General features: G+C 38.5%; 1 protein-coding gene across 1 annotated transcript in view; it reads right to left on the bottom strand.

The window, feature by feature from the left end:
• csmd3b (CUB and Sushi multiple domains 3b) overlaps window positions 1-20291 on the bottom strand; it is a 1719816-nt gene that overhangs the window by 1061231 nt on the left and 638294 nt on the right. The window contains 1 exon segment of the mRNA XM_048595770.1: window positions 5283-5477. Coding sequence (XP_048451727.1) covers window positions 5283-5477 — 195 coding nt within the window.

The following is a 20291-nucleotide window of genomic DNA, read 5'->3' as shown; positions in this document are numbered from 1 at the left end:
GTTGGTGGGGTGGTACGTGAGGACGAGGGAGATTTCATTTTGGTTCTTATTGCAGAGACTGGGTGTGAGGGATCAGTTGTGGGAAATGTGGGAGACATGGTTGAGGGCGTTCTCGACCACTGAGGGGGGGAAGTTACGGTTCTTGAAAAACGAGGACAACTGAGATGTACGGGAGTGGAATGCCTCATCCTGGGAGCAGATGCAGCGGAGGCGAAGAAATTGGGACTCGAGGATGGCATTTTTGCAGGAAGGTGGGTGGGAGGAGGTGTATTTTAGGTAGCTGTGGGAGTCAGCGGGCTTGAAATGGATATCAGTTTCTAGGTGTTTGCCTGATATGGAGACAGAGAGGTCCAGGAAGGAGAGAGAGGTATTAGAGATGGGCCAGGTGAACTTAAGGTTGGGGTGGAAGGTGTTGGTGAAGTGGATGAAATGTTCGAGCTCCTCGTGGGAGAACGAGGTGGTGCCGATACAGTCATCAATGTAACGGAGGAAGAGGTGGGGTTTAGGGCCAGTATAGGTACGGAAGAGGGATTGTTCCACGTAACCTACAAAGAGGCAGGCATAGCTTGGGCCCATGTGGGTACCCATGGCCACCCCTTTGTCTGTAGGAAGTGGGAGGAATTGAAAGAGAACTTGTTGAGGGTGAGGACAAGGTTGGCTAAGCGGATGAGGGTGTCAGTGGAGGGGGACTGGTCAGGTCTGCAGGACAGGAAGAAGCCGAGGGCCTTTAGGCCATCTGTATGGGGAATGCAGGTCTATAGGGACTGGACGTCCATGATAAAGATGAGGTGTTGGGGACCGGGGAATTGGAAGTTCTGGAGGAGGTGGAGGGCACGGGTGGTGTCACGGACATAGGTAGGGAGTTACTGGACCAAGGGGGAGAAAATGGAGTCCAGATAGTTGGAGATAAGTTCGGTGGGGCAGGAGCAGGCGGTGACAATGGGTCGATTCGGTGGGGCAGGAGCATCTGCTCCCAGGCTGATGCATTCCACTCCCGCACATCTCAGTTGTCCTCATTTTTCAAGGACCGCAACTTCCCTCCCTCAGTGGTCGAGAACGCCCTCAACCATGTCTCCCACATTTCCCGCAACTCATCCCTCACACCCCGTCCACGCAATAAGAAACAAAAAAGAATCCCCCTCGTCTCACGTACCACCCCACCAACCTCCGGATCCAATGCATCATCCTCCGACACTTCCGCCATCTGCAATCCGACCCACCCTTATCTGCTTTCCAGAGGGACCACTCTCTCCTTTGTCCACTCCACACTCCCCTCCAGCCCCACCACACCCGACACTTTTCCCTGCAACCGCAGGAAGTGCTACACCTGCCCCCATACCTCCTCCCTCACCCCCATCCCAGGCCCCAAGAAGACTTTCCACATCAAGCAGATGTTCACCTGCACATCAGCCAATGTGGTATACTGCATCCGCTGTTCCCGTTGTGGCCTCCTCTACATCGGGGAAACCAAACGGAGGCTCGGGGACCGCTTTGCAGAACACCTACACTGGGTTCGCAATAAACAACTGCACCTCCCAGTCGCGAACCATTTCAACTCCCCCTCCCATTCCTCAAACGACATATCCATCCTGGGCCTCCTGCAGTGCCACAACGATGCCACCCGAAGGTTGCAGGAACAGCAACTCATATTCCGCTTGGAAACCCTGCAGCCCAATGGTATCAATGTGGATTTCACAAGCTTCAAAATCTCCCCTCCCCCTACCGCATCCCAAAACCAGCCCAGCTCGTCCCCACCTCCCTAACCTGTTCTTCCTCCCACTTATCCCCTCCTCCCATCTCAAGCCGCACCCCCATCTCCTACCTACTATCCTCATCCTGCCCCCTTGACCTGTCCATCCTCCCTGGACTGACCTATCCCCTCCCTAACTCCCCACCTGCACTCACCTTTACTGGCTCCAACCGCACCTCTTCGACCTGTCTGTTTCCTCTCCACCTATCCTCTCCTCTATCCATCTTCTATCCGCCTCCCACTCTCTCCCTATTTATTTCAGAAGCCCCCTCCCCTCCCCCATTTCTGATGAAGGGTCTCGGCCTGAAACGTCAGCCTTTCTGCTCCTATGATGCTGCTTGGCCTGCTGTGTTCATCCAGCTCTGCACCTTGTTGAAAATAGTTAATGACCCCTTTTAATAGCACAGGCAGTGGAATCCTTCCTGCTTCTGAATGCAAGTTCATTTGTGTAAAGGTAAGAGAAGGTATGAGCTAGAGCATTCGGGTTATGTATCAAATGACATCCCATCAGAAGGGAGATAGAGATAGAGATAGATCTATCGTGGGAGAGAGTGAATGAGAGAGGAAGTGTGTATGTGAGAGTGTGTGAGATAAATAGGCATTTTACATCAAAAATGACAGCTGGAGTGTCAAAAAAAAAGCTACAATGGTGCAAAACTTTGCCACCCTAGATTTATGAAAGCAAGTTTTGCCAATTACATAAGGTGTTTTAATTTTCAATAACAAATCCAGCATAATAGATCAAAATTTAAAATAGAGAATGCAAATGTGGGCTATATCATTCAATATAACAACGTTTCCATTTTTGTAATGAGAAGCAGACAAAATAAAGAAAATGTCACACAGATGATTTATCACTTCAGTTACCATTTAAAAAATCCCAGAAAATAATGAGTTTTCATCTCTCCAATACGCCAATAGTAACAAAAGGCTGCAGTGAGATACATCTGAATTGGGATCTTTGAGTACAGGCAGGAGCTAAGGAATTTTTAGTTGATATTCTCAAATACTTACAAGTACATATTCAATTCCATGGAGAACAATCGAGGGTAAAGTAAATTTTCCCAGACTGCCACAGAGTCTGGTGGAACTGTTCCTAAATAGCCTTGGATGATATTATAATTCAGTTGCATGAACATTAGCCATTGTAGATGTGTTTTAACAAATTAACAAAGTATTCAGTTTGGAGTTGAAAAGGAATATCAACTGTGAATGTTGCAAGACTCTTTAGAATCAATTTAAATATTGAAAGTAGCCAAAGGGACAATTTTCCTTGAATACTTTAAAAGGTAAAGAGGTGACTTCCATCGGTCCCTGGCTGAAATGCTGTTTTAGCCCACATTTCACAAAAGGCATTATTTTGACAGTGTTGAAGGCAGTAGAAATGGCCAACCAGAGATTTGTTAAACAGATGATTGTCACTTTAGATGCTTGCCACAAATCATTGAAGAGGCTGTGCAATATCTTAATGGTGAATGCTTCAACTAACGCCTTGCCTGACAACGTCATCAGTGCGTAAGCTATTGACAAGCAAGTACTGACTGCTTGATAACACTGTTGACCAAATCAAAACTTGCCAGTTATATTTTTCAGAAAGGCAAGAAATAATAAGGGAAATGTCTTCAAAATATAAAAATGGCAGCGCTGCATAATATTTAATTTTCACTTCAAGTGTCTCATTTTAACCTGTTTCTTGTAATAGCAGTAGCTGTTACTTCATCCAACTACCTAATGGATGCACTTTTATTTGTTGGTACAGTACAGCAGCAATTATATTTATTTGTCAGAAGCAATTATATTTATTTGTTCATTTAACTGGTTAAACTTATCAAGTTACAACATTTCCACATAAAACACAAAGCTCTACTGTGGTCACAGACTCCATGCAATAGAGACGACAGCTTAATCAAACCACTTAAATTAGTTCCTGTGTAGAATGGGCTGGCTGTATAATTACAAAATTGTAATTAAAAATCATGAAATGATTTAATTGTAAAACAATAAGGGTTATTAGTGTGACATTAATTAAATGACAGTTTTGCTGACAGACAATTCAATATTGGCTCTGGTTTTGCATTATATTCTAAAAGAATAAACAAATATGACAAATGACTAAGTTGTGAATACCAAAGAGAAGAGCTGCATTTTTTATTCTATTCTGTTTGGCTATGTTGTTGCATACAATGTGAGATATTGTGTGTTCAAATGATCCACAGGATAACATTCAAATACGACTGGATGTAATCGAATAGGTTTCCCTCTGTTTAAAAATATTAATGAAAGATTACAAATCTTCTTCATTACATTGGAAGCTACATTTATAGGGAGACTAATGGCGATCGCCCAAATCTGGCTTAGATTTAGCTGGTCAAAAGTATTACTTGAGCTGATACCACTAACTGACATGACTCATTCGCAGATATCAAAGATTCTAATAATAATGCATCTCCAACTTTCATTATTTTCCTGTTCTGGCAACATATTGTAAAATAAAATGACAAGCATATGATTGCTGGGACACTGTATAAATTTAAGCAGGAGACAGATTTTTAATTAGTAACAGGCTAAAGGTTTATGGGAAGTGGACAGGAAAGTAGAGTTGAGGCCAAGATGAGATCAGCCATGATTGTATTAAATGGCAGAGCAGGCTCAGCAGGCTGAAATGCTTACTTCTGCTTTTGGTTCTTATGTTCTTTTGTAAGCATATTACTGGGGAAATGTTATTTTTTCAATAGACTGTCTGCAAACAATGCAATATTTCCTTGAAATAAAAATGCAAAAGCAGATCAAAAGTTTGCAGAGGTTCAGCCCATTATCATGTGTAGATGAGTAAATAATTTGATTTTGACATGTCACTGAGGCATCAGTTCCATGTGCAAAATCTTTTAATTGGGTTCAAAAAAGATCTAGTAATTTGGAAATATAAGCATTAGCATTCTTTTATCTAATTGGATCACATCATGTACAGCAGAATATATATTTTCAGAGATTACAGACATTTAGTTTAAATAACGAAAAATCATGGTATTAATAACTTGTCCATTAAATTTAAACTACCAACTCACGATAAGTGAGGATTCTGTTTTACAAGTGTAGACAAGTGATGGAGATCATATTCAAAACATGTAACAAAACAACATTTTATGTCTTTGGGTGAAATATTTTCAATATTATTAAATTTCAATTTCTTTATTTAGTTGATTGTTTATGAAGATCTATCTAAGGTACAGTCCCACATATAAGTATCACACATGATATGGAATTTGAAGCACTTCACATAAAATAGGAGCAATGTAATCTCAGCAACAAATTACAAGTGTAGATTCAGAATTCAAATTCCATTTTTAACTAAAGCAGCCAACACCTGACAAAATGTTCCAGATATAAGGAGAAGATTTACTTCTAAGGAGTTTTCTTCCAGGATATTAATTGGATGTAAGAAAACAAAACAACATCAATGCAATGCCAACAATACTTCTTCAAGATTTTTCAGTTAGTAAATTGAAGCATTGATGAAATTAATTTTACATACCCTTGCAAATAGGAACAGGAAAATCCCATGATGCAGTATTGCCTGAGCTGGCCATGCAAGTGAGTTGAGGATGTCCATCGAGAATATAACCATGCACACACGAGTATGTGATCTTGTCTCCAACATCAAAGCTTGTGCCATGAACAATGCCTCCGTGTGGTACACCAGGGTTTCCACAAGTACTGCTTTGTAATTCTGTGGAAGAAAAACAGACAAAATGAAAAATGAGCTCACTATATGTTCCAAGTTGATCCATCCTGTATGAACATTTGGGCATGCCTTTCAATGGTGAAAAGTTGGTTCAAATATAATATTGGAAAAGCAATTTTGCATTGTCAATTTTTTTTTCTCCATTTCTTCAAGAAATTATACCTCCCTGTCTCACTGCTTGGGAAGACATCATATTGCTGATCAAAATTATGTTCTAAACATTACAACTGAAATTTGCAACATTTCTTTTCCAGTCAGCTTTCCCCGCTTTACCTGTCACCAATGCAAAGTTTGGATTATGAATGAAGATGAGTCAAATTGCAATACTTCATAGGTAAATCATGTAATCACATTAGTTCATTGACTCCTGAATTTGGGCTGGAGAATCATGGTGTATGGTTCACTATTCTCCATCACTTTCAAAGCAAGCAATACTGTAATTTTACCTGCTACCTGACATTTAATGATTTCAGTGCCCAGCCAATATCAACCAGTGTCCAAAGAAAGCATTGCAGGAACCAGGAATGCGTCAGATAGGGCCAGATGGTGTTGCACAGCCAACCTGTTTGATCCCTTCCCCCAAAACGTACTCATAAACATCTAAATTGTCTTTAATATGTATCTTTTTGTTTTTGTTTGCACAGCTGCTCACTGTCTGTATTTACCATGGAACAAGGTTAATGCAATACCTTCTAAACAACGATGCCCGGGATTAGTGTCATGGGAAACTTCCTGCCAAGAAGCCTTAGATTTTGGATAGCTCAGCATGAAAGCTGATCATCTGAAACTTGAAGATTGCAGCGGGGTGTCCATTGATGGCTATAGCTCTAAATTTAGGATCATGTTTCCTCCTTGATTTCTCCAAACAGCAAAACTATCTACAACTGCCTGTGTCACACCACTGCCTTTCCGTGACATCAATGGAGCTTTCCATGACACCACTTGTGCCAACATCTCTCAGAATATGTCCATCTTGAGTCCGCAATTCTAACTGAGTGGTTAAGGGCCTCAATAATGGTAAGCATGGGTGACTAAGTGAAAATGCTCCCCACGTATATGATGAGAGGTTAACAGTTTGATATATTTAGTTCCCATGCTGAAAATATGTCCAGTTTGGGAGCCCTAAAACCCAGCCCAATATTTCACAACACAATTTTTTGCAGGATTATGCTAGGTCTTAAATGAAGATAAATAGAATTAAATTTCCAAATGCATTTTTCCCATTCCATAATTGAAAATTGGTTGGAAGCTGCATTTCCGTGCATCGACAAAGTTTCAGTGAAGCTTCATCCAAAGTGATCGTCAAATGACGAAATTAGTTTCCATTATGGTTATTAAGAAATAATTTGTAGTTGTTTATTTACAAATAACAGATATTGTATATTATTACATGACAAAGGACTCTAGGGAGAGAATTGCTGGATGTTAGTAATCTACGTTATCATTGTAATACTTTTTCTCACAGAACAGGAACCATTTTCTATTTAATTTTAAAATACAAGACTGAACAGTCATTAATTGAATTCAGTGAAAAACCAGTTTGTTTTAACTTGTCTGCTATAATGAGTATTTTCAATGTGGAAACGTTGCACCTCATGGCCTATTTATGGCTCAAAGGTGCTCAGATTGATACATTTTGTAGTTTTCTATATGTTAATCCATGTAACAGACATGGATCAAAAGTGATTATTTACAATGCCACTATGTTGCAGATTTACATCCATAATCTGAGTTCTGTACTTAGTGGTGTTACTATATAATATATATGCATAACTGATTGACTCACTGGCACAGAGATTGGAAACTTTGATATTGGAATTGATGAGCTTGTTACCACATGGATCATTGTAATACATAGACCTATATATGCTGTTAATCCAATGAAAGAAGTTCCAACTGTTTTAATTATGGGAAAGATTTCATGTGTCCAAAAGGACAATCCACACTGGCATTTAATTGGCATGGATAACGCCAATGCATAGGAAGTCAAACCCATTATAGGTGGTTAGCTTATCTTGTGTAAATTGCATTACACCATGCCAGTTTCCTAAAGGGATGATATTTGCACTGGCACTAGTTTTCACAGAAAGAGCAAGTTGTCCATTCCTTTTGGGTTATATTGCCTGTATATAAGTTGAGGCTTCATTTTTTCTGATGGCATCCATTTGGTGTTTGAAGTCTGCAAACAGTAATGTTTACCTCTTGGGACTTGACACAGTTTAGACCCCAAAGACTGAACTTTGAAAGCTTTGTTATTGCTGCTTGGTTAGTTATTCTTCTGGTGCTGGTCTGGAGCATTGTGCTACACCTTAGATTTCTCTGGGTGCCTGGATTTCTGACTCGTTAGTCCAATGTTTGTGTACATTGTAGATGGCATGAAATGTTGGATCCTGTCTTGCTGGGTGAAGGAAGACTATTCAAGATGATTGACTAAGATTGATATTGATAAACACACAAAGTCTTAGATAAATGTAGCTATGACCATTTTCTCTAAGCATCATGGAAATTGTAGCCAGTAGTATAGGAATGATGGGTATGTAGCCAATTCTGCAGTAATCTAGATCAGAACATAAGTTGCAAAACACCTAGATATTCACAAAGCTGCTCACAATCTTAATGTGATCAGGCAACAGATGGGAGGAGAGTGCTAGACCCATAGTGACAATGTTTTACTGGTCTAATGAGAAAATGAAAGGGATATCTGCAGAGAATGAATTGCCCTGTATATTGATAGGGATAAGTGAAGTAAATGCTAATATAATCAACGACAAGTGAATGGTGATGAGACGTGAACCATTGTAAAGAAATGAGAAAATTGCCACGCTGATTTTTTTTTTGTTTCAGAGAAAGAGATATTGCTGAAGTTTGCCAACAGTGTCTCCTAGCATATGCTTGTTAAATAGAAGCCATAACAGTAGAATCAAAGACAAGAAGTAATTGTTTAAACTTTGGAATGGGTGAATCAATCCATATCACATGCAAGTTTTGGATGATCTATTGAGGTTGTTGATGACTGCAATAGTTGTTCCAGAGATAAGCAATTGCAGATGTTACTGGTCTGCTACAATTCCTTTGAACTTGTGTTCTTCAAGCTGAGCTCCAATGGTATATTCAATAAGCTTGTCCCAAAATGATTTTCAGAAGGATTTGATGATTGTAGAGGAAATAATCAATTCAGTAATTCTTTTAGCACTGTTAGCTTTAATGAAATCACATTCTTTACCTTTGTATTGACATCTGCTGACACATCAGTAAGTTATTTCATTTTACTGTTGTTGGTATGACATGAATTCAAATTTGTGTACCCTGAAATTAACTCAAACTTTCAGTCGTTCTTCTAAAATCTGAAAATTTGCATCAATGTGTTTGCAATCATCATGAGGACATTATTACTACAGGATTTTATAATTCTTAATTCTTCAGTGCCAAAGGTGAGAAGTTTGACAATTTTACTGTTTGACTTCCTCATTCTTTAAAAGTTTGAACTCTCACAAAATGTTAATTGATCAACAGTCCATGATTAGATGTTTGCTTTCCATCAAGCTTATGCTTTCTAAATACCAGTATTAAGATCTGTTTTGTAAGGTAGTGATTTTTGTTTTGTTTGTCTTTTCTTTCTATAAGTAAGTTTTGTAGCCCATTTAAAAGTTGCAGACTTGAATATCGGTGACTTTTGTGTCAATTGAAAAACAATAAATTTTCTTTATTTCCACATTATTTTGTGAAAACCAAATAGCAAAATTGACTGACATTGTGATATAGGTCAAGTCTTTGTGTTACAAAAAATATTTCTTTTTCAGTATTTCTTCTGTATTTAATTCTAGGATTGCTTTCTTAGATTAGGGATATCAAGAGCAACTTTCAAACTGCTTTTTTTTGAAGGGAGAGAGAGGTAGAATACTCACTGTACTCCAGTACAGTTTTGTTGCCTTTTAGTAAAATGGTAGCATTTTAGTATTGGTTGTAATTGCAACTTCAGATCTGAAATGGGACTGGTTGCTGCATGAATGTTAAGAAAAATACTTTTCATAACTGCCATGCTGCCATCAACTTTCCAGCCTTTAATATCCATTTGCAGTCACCATTAATGGTAGCATAATGTGCTTTGAGGATTTCTAATATGAGCCCATGTAACATATACTACAAGGAGTCAGGTTAAGTTAAATATTTTGAAGTTTATTCACTCCACAACATATTTAAAATACTAAAATATTACAAACTGACACAAATAGTCGAGGATCAGTGCTTACATATCAATATTATTATCGATATTAATTATCGTAAATTGAGTGACTGAACACATGACATTGGCTCTATGATATAGATAAGGTGACTGAAGGTGAGGTGAATATCTTTACACTTGAATGTCGCATATCATAATAGGGTACACTGCCTTGAAGGTACAAAGCTATCTGGACTGGAATCTATGTTATAAGTCAACATTAATATTTTAAGCATTCATTTTAATTGAATGAGACCAAGGATTTCATGGCAGGAGTGGTGAATAGACACCCAAACATTAGCCACACTGTAGGAAAGAGTATAAATCAACAAATAGTAAGTGTGTTTAAAAAAAAACCTGATAATTATGGGTGAATTTAATCTTCATGTTGATTGGTTTAATCAAGTTAGAAATGGCAAAAAAATTCATAGACTGTATTCGGAATAGTTTTCTTGAGCAATATCTCGAGCAGCTAGGGGATTAGCTATCCTTGATCTGATAATAGGTAATGAAGCAATTTTAATAAATATCCTCAGAGTAAAATATTCCTGAGGAAATGACAATCATAACAGAACAGAATTTAATATTCCATTTGAACATCAGAAACTTGGGTTAGAAACAGCAATATGTAACATAAATAAAGGGAATTACAATGAAATGATGAGAGAGCTAGCTAAAGTGAACTGGTCAGATAGATTAGCAAGAAAAAAAAGTATGTAAGCAGTGGCAGAGGCAAAATTATATCCTGGTAAAGAGGAAACCTTGGTAGAGATGGGTACACCAACTATGGCTAACTAAGGAAGTTAAAGAGAGTATAAAATTGAAGGAAAAGGCTTATTAGGAGGCAAAATCAGTTGTAGTCCTGAAAACTGGGATAAATTCAGAATCCAACAAAGGAGGACTAAAATGATAATAAAGAGAGCGAAAATAAAGTATGAGGGCAAAATAGTGAGGAATATAAAAACTGAAAGTGAGAGTTACTTAAAATATATCAAAAAAAGATAGATCCAAACTGATTGTAGGTCCCTTAAAAAATGAATCTGGGGAGACAGTTACAGGGATCAAAGAAATGGCAGAGGAGTTAAACAAATATCTTGCACCACTCTTTATGGTAGAAGATACTTCGAACATCACATGAAAGCTTAGTAATTCGGGGTGGAATTAAGTACCATCACAATCACTGTGAAAGTAGTCATAGAGTCATAGAGATGTACAGCATGGAAACAAACCTTTCGGTCCAACTCGTCCATGCCAACCAGATATCCAAGATTTGTCTAGCCCCATTTGACAGCATTTAGCCCATATCCCTCTAAACCCTTCTCATTCATATACCCATCCAGATGCCTTTTAAATGTTGTAATTGTACCAGCCTCCACCACCTCCTCTGGCAGCCCATTCCATACACTCATTACCCTCTGCGTGAAAAAGTTGCCCCTTAGGTCCCTTTTAAATCTTTCGCCTCTCACTTTAAACCTACACTCTCTAGTTTTGGACACCCCTATCCTGGGGAAAGCACCTTGGTTATTCACCCTATCCATGTCCCTCATGATTTTATAAACATCTAGGGCTCGAGGGAAAATAGTCCCAGCCTATTCAGCTGCTCCCTATAGCTCAAACTCTCTAACTGTGGCAACATACTTATAAATCTTTTCTGAACCCTTTAAAGTTTCACAACATCTTTCCTATAGTATAGAGATCAGAACTGAATGCAGTATTCCAAAAGTGGCCCAACTAATATCCTGTACAGCCATAACATGACCTCCCAACTCCTACCCTCAATGCCCTGACCAATAAAGGCAAGTGTACCAAACATGTACTGAGATACAGTGAAAAGTGTTGTTTTGCATGCTATACAGACAGGTCATACGATACAAAGTGCATTAGGTAACAGAATAGAGTGCAGAATACAGTGCTACATTTGCAGAGAAGGTGCAAAGAGAGAGATCAAAATTAACATTTTATAGGTCCATTCAAGAGTCTGATAACTGCAGGGAAGAAGCAGTTCTTGAAACTACTTGGACATGTATTCACACTTTTATATCTTCTGATCAACACCATGGGCTCTTATCATGTGGCTTAACCTTTTGTAAGGTGCCTTGTGAATGCCTTCTGGAAATCCAAATACAACACTTCTACTGGTTCCCCTCTATCCTGAAAAAAGTGCTAGTCTTAATAATGATCATGAAACTACCAAATTGTTGGAAAATTTTCACTAATGTTTTTTTAAGGAATTAAATTGATGCCCTTCCCAGATCTGGTCTACATGTAACTCCAGATCTATACCAAACTGATTGAGTTCTATCTGATCTCTGAAATGGCCTAGTAAACAAACAATAATATCAAATTGCTACAGAAAGATCAAATACAGACAATCCAGCATTAAATTAGTCACACCCTGTCCTGTTGACCATGGCAAAATCCTCCTCATTAACTTCGGAGAACACATACCAAAATTGTTACAGTCATCCCATGAACTTGTCAAGTAACACCTGACGTTGGTTCTAAGGTATGGTTGTGAGTATGAGAATATTCCACTCTCCTCCATCACCACCTATGCCCATGTCCTCTTCCACAGCTGGGCAGTATTAGACAAACTAATGGAGCTAAAGTCAGATAAGTCCCCTGGCCCTGATGGTTTGCATCCTCGGTTCCTAAAATAAGTATGGAGTTTAATTTAGATAAATGTGAGGTATTGCATTTTGGTAAAACAAACAAAGACAAGACTTACATAATTAAAAGTAAGACCTTGGGTGGTGTTGTAGAACAGAGAGACGTGGAGGTTTAGGTATATAACTCTTTGAAGTTTGTGTCACAGCTAGACAGGGTTGTTAAGAAGGCATTTAGCCTGCTTGCCTTCATTACTCAGACCTTTGAGAATAGGAGTTGGAACATCACGTTGACAATGTATAGTTGGTTGCTGAGGCCTCTTCTGGAGTACTGTATCCAGTTCTGGTCTTGCTGTTATAGGAAGGATATTATTAAGTCATAGAGACTTATAAAATTCTTATAGGACTGGACAGGTTGGATGCAGGGAGGATGTTCCCAATGCTGGGTGTGTCCAGGACCAGAGGCCACAGTGTGAGGATCTGGGGTAAACCATTTAGGATGGAGATGAGGAGGCATTTCCTCACCCAAAGTGTGGTGAGCCTGTGGAATTCATTACCACATGATGTAGTTGATGCCAAAACACTGCATGTATTCAAGAGGCAGCTAGATATAGCACTAAGGACGAATGGGATCTAAGGTTATGGGGAGAGTTGGATAATCAGCCATGACCATGAAGAATGGTGGATCAAGCCTGAAGGGCTGAATGACCTCGTCCTTTTCCTATCTTCTATGTTTCTATGTAAGTGCTAGAGGATTGGCAAACTGTCTATATGGCACCCCTTTTCAAAAAGGGAAGGAGGCAAAAAGTGAGTAGCAATAGGCTGATTAGCTTAACTTCTATTGTTGGAAATATGTTGGAAGTAATAGGAAGTAATAGCTGCACATTTGGAAAATCATAATCTACTCAAGCACAGTCAGCAGAGCTTCCTGAAAGGGAAAACTTATCTGATTAATTCATTTGAGTTTTGTGAGGCATTCTCAACCAAAATGGACAGAGGGGAACCAATAGATGTGTTGTATTTGGAATCCAGAAGATCTTTGACAAGGCACCTCACAAAAGGTTAAATTATAAGAGGTCATAGTGCTGGAGGTAGTACATTGGCATGGACAGAGAATTGGCTAATGGGCAAGAAACAATGAGTGGGGATAAGGTGTTCCTTTTCAGGGTTGGCAAACTATAACCGTCGAAATTCCACATAGATCAGTGATCAGATGGCAACTGTTTACAATATACATTAATGAATTGAAGAAAGGCAGTGAATACACTGTAGCCAAATTTGCAGAAGACACAAAAATATGTGAAAAACAAGTTGTAAGAGGGATATAAACAGTTTATAGGGGAGTATTACGTAAGTGAGCAACAAGTTGGCAAATGGAGTACAATGTAGAAAATAGATTTTTTTTCATTTTGGATGGGAAAACAAAAGAACAGAATATCATTTCAATGGAGAAACACTGCAGAAAGCTGAAACATAAAGGGATTTGTGGGTATTTGTGCATGAAACACAGAAAGCTAGCACACATGCTGCAAGTAATCAAAAAAGCTGATGGAATATTGACCCTTATTTCAAGGGGGTGGAGTATAAGAGTGAGGAAGTCTTATTGCAACTGTACAAGGTACTACTGAGACAATACATAGAGTACTGTCAGCAGCTTTGGTGCCCTTATTTAAGGAAAGGTATCATTTAATTGGAGGCAGTTCACAGAAGGTTCACTAGTATGATCCCTTGCATGGAAAGATTGTCTTATGAACAAAGGCTAAACAGGTTGGGATTATACTCATTGTGTTTCATACGAATGAGAGGTGGTCTCGTTGAAACCTATAGGATTCTTAAGGAGCTTAACAGAGTAAATATTGAGAAGATGTTTCCTGTCATGGGAGATTCTAGAACCAGAGGACTGTCTCAGAGTAAATGGCCTCAATTTAAGACTGAGACTTGGAGGAATTTCTTCTCTCCGAGGAGTAGCCTTGCCATAGAGAGTTGTGGGAGCAGAGTCCATATTTATATGTAGGGCTCGGATAGATTGACTCCTGACCAGTAGGGGAATCAAGGCTTACATGCAAAGGCATAAAAATGGACGTGAGGAATGTCAGCCATGCTCCTATTGAATAGTGGAGCAGTCTTGAAGTGTCGAATGGCTCACGCCTGTTTCTATTTCTTCTGGTTTTCTGTTGGAACATTTTGCCTTATCGTCATTAAATCCACAATAGAAGCAAAACAATTCTCTCTTTTTCCTATTTCTCTCTGGTTTCTCTGACTGAGGCTGTCATTTGAAACAAATTATACTTAGGTTATACTGGTGTTTCCAGTCTATTAAGAATTGCATTGCAACTGCTGGATCTCACCATACACTTTTGGCTCAATCCATTCATATTAAAATTTAGGTCTCAGAGTTCAAAGAACAACATCTAATTCACAACATTACCCGGTCATCTTAATTCATAGCTACTGAGTAATGGGTTGACACTGACCAACCCCACTTTATTAGAAGTCAATATCATTTGTCGTAAATCATTCATCTTTGTCAGTGACTGGAACACCCAGCTTAAAATTCTACGTAACCTGTTTTAAATTTACACTGATCTTTAGTTCTGGCTTGCTAAATATGGTAGTCAAATACACTAGAGGTTTATACAATGGGTTGAATTCACAAAGCATTCACATTGGACAAGACTTCGGAACCAGGATTAACTCGAGTATTAAAGCTGTAAATTATTGAACTCAAAATCAAAATGTAAAATAGTGTAAATATTCAACTGGTCATGTAGCCATTGTCAAGGGGGAAACCAATTACACCTGAGGGAAATCAGATCAGAACCCTGCTACCTAGCAGCTTCCCCTTTTTTATATTCAGCAAAGCAGGTTAAAATTGTAGCCTGCAGGAAAACAGTGGTACATGGGTGAAAGAGCCTAATGGACAATTCAAACTGCATGTTCACTGATGCACACCAAGCTAACATAGTTAAAATAGCCTTTAATTGTTCAAGTTTACAATTTATTCCAAATGCTGAGTCACAAAAGCATGCATTTTGTTCACTAAAACAAACTATTAATGATAAATGTGACAGGTCAGCCAAATGAAGCTATAATTAAGATCTATCATGAAATAAATGGCCATAAAGTAAATTAACTAGAATGGCATCAGAGATTTAGATTTCAGTTAGGTAGAGACACAAGCTGACGTTTTCTCCTTTGTGCTAGAGGTTAGGGGGAGATTTAATAGAGGTGTTCAAAATCATAACATGTTTTGAGCAGTAAATAGGAAAAATTGTTTCTGGTGACAAAAAGGTTAATAACTAAAAGGCATGGTTATAAGGTAATTAATATAAGGACTAGAGGCAAAATGTGAGAACAAATTCGATGCATTGTGTTGTTATCCCAGAAGGAACAAACAGACATGTAATAAATGATACACACTGCTCCCAGTCATTTTGAATACTTCAAGTTGGAAGTCCAGTGCAGTCCACTACATTCATTCCCAAATCTTCCTATTTTTATTTGTTTTGACTAGTTTCTCCTCTAGAATAATTTAGATCACCACTGCCTGAATCGATGGTGGAGTAAATTCAATTGTTCTTCAAAACAAAGGTGTAGAAATGCAGGGGGAGAAATAGTGGGCCATGGGGAGCCAGCAAAAGAGTGAAAGTAAGCGCAGAGCTCCTTGAAAGAGATGAATTATGCAGGATGTACTGAACAGCCTTCTTTCCATATTGCATAACCTTACAATACATGCTTCATCCATTTTTCAGGAATTTCATCATATCAAAAAGTGGAAAGATATAGAGAAGCTACTATGAATTAGAACAACTGATTTTTGAAATATGAGAAAAACTTAATACTGATTCAATTATGCCAAATGCAAGACTGACTGGAAAATTTCTTTACCACACCTTCTAGATAAATGATTGTACTGGAATAAAATATAAAAAATGGCTTCCAATTATTTGTTTTCAAACTATCTACTTTCCTGCAACTGTAGAATATTAAACATCTGTAAAGAGAAAAAGATAATGCTAAAAATTTGAATGTCTGTGGATAATTTCATGCCTTTTTTTTCTATTTTGCCCATTGAGTCTCACTAATTATATTGCTAATGCTGCTGAGAAAACAGTTGATATTTAACACAGTAATTGAAGTGCCACGAGCTGTGAACATGTAAGCTCTGAACTCATTCAGCTTATTATCATTAGTACATCAGACTGAAAAACCTTACTGCTAAATTATGTCTTAAACTATCATAGACATACGCAAAATCTGACCCCTTCCTTTTGATTACTAGCAAAAGTACAAGAAACGCTTCTGCTAAAAGTTGAAGCACACTAAAGGCTCAATCCCAAGTTTTCTTCAATTAGTTATTTCCAGCTAGGGCACTGATAAGGGTAATTGAATTTGTATAACACCCAAGACAAAGATGATTTGATGTCCACAGAACCAATTACTGATTCCAATGCTAACATCACTATTCTGGTTGTGAAACGATATGACCATTTCCAGCTAACAATGCAGTGAATCTTTTCATTGGTTTTATCAAAGTTTGTTACTCTCAAGAATACCAGTTCGACACTCAGAATTTCACAGGCCTCAGCTAAACACATTGGAACAGGCCAGCCATCAAGCCATACTGACATATTAATTTATTCCTGCTGAAACAATAGGAGAAAAACATTTGGAATAGTAATCAACCTCAACTTCTGGATGCTGGTGGCAATACTTTTCATGATGCTGTTTTCAATGAGGCAGTTACCAGAACGAAGAGAAGGTTAGCCGGATGGAGAAACAATGATCTTATGCATGGCCCTCTGTCGCCTTGCTTTATTATTGTGGTCAGTACCCATTTGCTCTTACAGTCTAGAGAAGGAAGCTGATCAATCTCCAAAGCAGAGATGTGTACATCCAACCTCAATAATGTGGACATAAATTGGATTAAACAAGAAACCCTAAAACAAAGCAACCATATGTCCTTAAGGGTGAGAGCCCTCTGAAGTGAGTGAGAGAACTGTGGGATCAGATGTTTGGAAAATTACCCCTGGTTAAATATCTGAATCACTACTCAGTAATCTTCATTAGAAATTAAGTAAGAACACAGTTGAGTTTTGTGCTGTTTGACCTATTGTTAAATATTTTGTTGCAACTTATTGACCCAAACAGTTTGATGTGAAGATTGTTGATGCAGTGGTGTAGACTGGAATTACAAGTCAAGACCATGCTGCAGTTCCCATGCAGCTGACTCCATTGGAATTGCAAGGGAAGTTGAAACTTACAGTGGGTAATTACTTGGCATCTGGAGCACTCCAAAAAGGTTCTCAACTCTGATTTAGCCTCAAAGACTTTAAAGGATACTGATTCACTGAGTTTCACTGTTAACCAAGAAGTGTTAGTGAAATTAAAACTGATCCCTCACCTCCACCAATTCACCATTGAACATCTCTTCAACATCCCAAGCACTCAAACACCTCATCCTCCAACTGCCGGAGCAAATAATATACACCCACCCCATAAACTAATGTGATTACCCAAACTTCACCAGGACTGAAGTCTCCTGTCAACTCAACCTGCACCCCAACTCCACCCGATTCTCCCACCGTCATTCTCACATTCACATCCGCCACACATAAAATAATGCAAAATAGTTTGCAAACCTGTTTATTAAAGCAAACTGGCACACCAGAAAGTGGCCACAAGAAAGCGTTCAGACATTTTCTGAAAAGTTGTCAGAATAATACCAATATTTACTGTCATATTGATAACCTGGTGAAGCTGATTTTTCTCAAGTCTGTGTCATTTTCGTTCCATTAATTTCAATAGCAAGGGCAAGAAAATCTCAGAACCATATTGCTTACATCAAAAGAAATATCAATTACAAATAAAATCAAGGTGCAAACTCATCCAATAGACACAGGTATAAATTCACCGCTTATACTAAGTGCATAATGTAATGATTATTCATCTGTACTTGGAGCGGCTTGTCTTCAAATTATACAGAGAGGCTGAATAGACTGGAGCATTTTTCCCCTGGACTGTCAGAGGCTGAGGGGTGACTTTATCAAGGTTTATAGAATCATGAGAGGCATGGATAAGATGAATAGCCAAGGTGGGGCCAGTAAAGACTGCAGATGCGAGAAGCTAGAGTCAATAAATGTGAATCTGGAAAAGCACAGCGGGTCAGACAGCATCCGAGGAGCAGGAAAGTCAACGTTTCAGGCCGAAACCCTTCATCAGGAATAGTTCAGGTCTTCTTCCCAAAGTAAGGGAGTCAAAAACTAGAGAGAATAGGTTTAAGATGAGCTAAGAAGGATTTAAAAGGGACCTATGGGGTAACATTTCTATGTACGAGGTGGTGCATGTATGGAATGAGGTGACAGAGGAAGTGGTGGAGGTTGGTATTTCAACATTTAAAAGGCATTTGGATGGGTACATGAATTGGAAGTGTTTAGAGCACAGTGAACCAAATACTGGCAAATGGGACTAGATCAGTTTAAGATATCTGGTTGGCATGGACAAGTTGGACTGAAGGGTCTGTTTCCATGCTGTACGACTCTATGACTCTGTAACTGAAACTGGGAAGACATTAGAATAGCAGGCATAACCTAAAAGCCTCTGCTTCAAGAAATCACATAAAATAACACAATAACTATGACACAAGCAGAAAGGCTGAAGGCATAGAAGGACTTCCTGTATAAGAAACATCCATCGTTCAAAGCTAATCATATTTTTCACTCCACAATTTTATTTAGGGTTATCAAGCTTCTAAACTGTGATTGGGTTTTCAATAAACTTCTGTCAAAGTTACAGTGACAGAGCAGAAGGAGCCCCAATGAAATTTTAGCCATGGACCTGCATTTGCATCCTCAATCTGCTTGTTGAAAAAAAGTAAAGTGTGTCACATCTGTGAGCAGGATAATCAATCAGAGCTGCACAGTGGAGGATAATAGAACAAACAGAGTTGTTTATTGTTGTTTTTCATATATTTATCATCTTTGTTCCCACAGACATGTATTGCATGCATTAGAAATGATTTTGGTTTTGAAATGACAATATTAAGCAGCACATCTTTGCTTCACCTTTCTGAAAAGCTACTGGAAAATCCCCAGTGCAGATTGGGAATAATATATCACCTCAAATATTCATTGGGGAATCTAAGATACAGATTTATACCAAATTATATCCCAAGCAGAATCTGCTATTCGTTCATATTATATATTGCATTATTTGGTTGAATTACATTTGGTTTTCTGGGAAGTTAAAATAGTCGACTGGTTAGGCAGAACTTGGGTACTCTTAAAACTTTTCACCTTGTACTAATTAATATGATTCACAAAAATACCAATAAAGAGAGGAAAACAGCATGCTTATATGAGAAGAAAGTGCTAATTGGCTTAGTCGGCTTTATGATGGAGAATGCAACAATTAATGTCGATTGACAGTTAACAGCCAAGTTTTGTTCAGATTTTAAACCAGATAGATTGACTTTGAATAGTCAAACTTTTGCCCTGAGAAATGAGCCAATGAACAGCTGTTGTCTATTTTGTTGAGTTGAAAAAGGCATGGGTATGTGCATATGTTCCTCCTGCTCACAAAGAACAGGGCCCTGTGTATTAATATTTGTAGATTCAGAACATCCAGTATATTATACTTTATGCCCAACTGACAATCTCAAACATGATCCTGTAATTGGATAACATCTGTTGCAGAATCCTGAGTGTGCAAAGACTTACAATGACAACCAATTTAGGATTATATCATCTGGAGTTTCAGATGACATCTGGAATTTGATAAAATGCCATGTAATAGGCTTGTAGGAAATTTGAAGCCAGTGGGAGTAAAGGTGCTGTGTATAATTGTGGATGTGGAATTACATGCAAGACAGATAACACAATCTGGTAATGAATGTATTTTTTTTCAGAGTGGAGGAAAATACAAAGATTTCTCAGCATCAGTATTGGGGTCATGGTTCTTTTTGAAATATAT

Source organism: Rhincodon typus, chromosome 4, assembly GCF_021869965.1.
Source record: "Rhincodon typus isolate 14 chromosome 4, sRhiTyp1.1, whole genome shotgun sequence".
NCBI classification, from domain to species: Eukaryota; Metazoa; Chordata; class Chondrichthyes; order Orectolobiformes; family Rhincodontidae; genus Rhincodon; species Rhincodon typus.
This window is presented reverse-complemented; position numbering and strand designations above follow the sequence as displayed.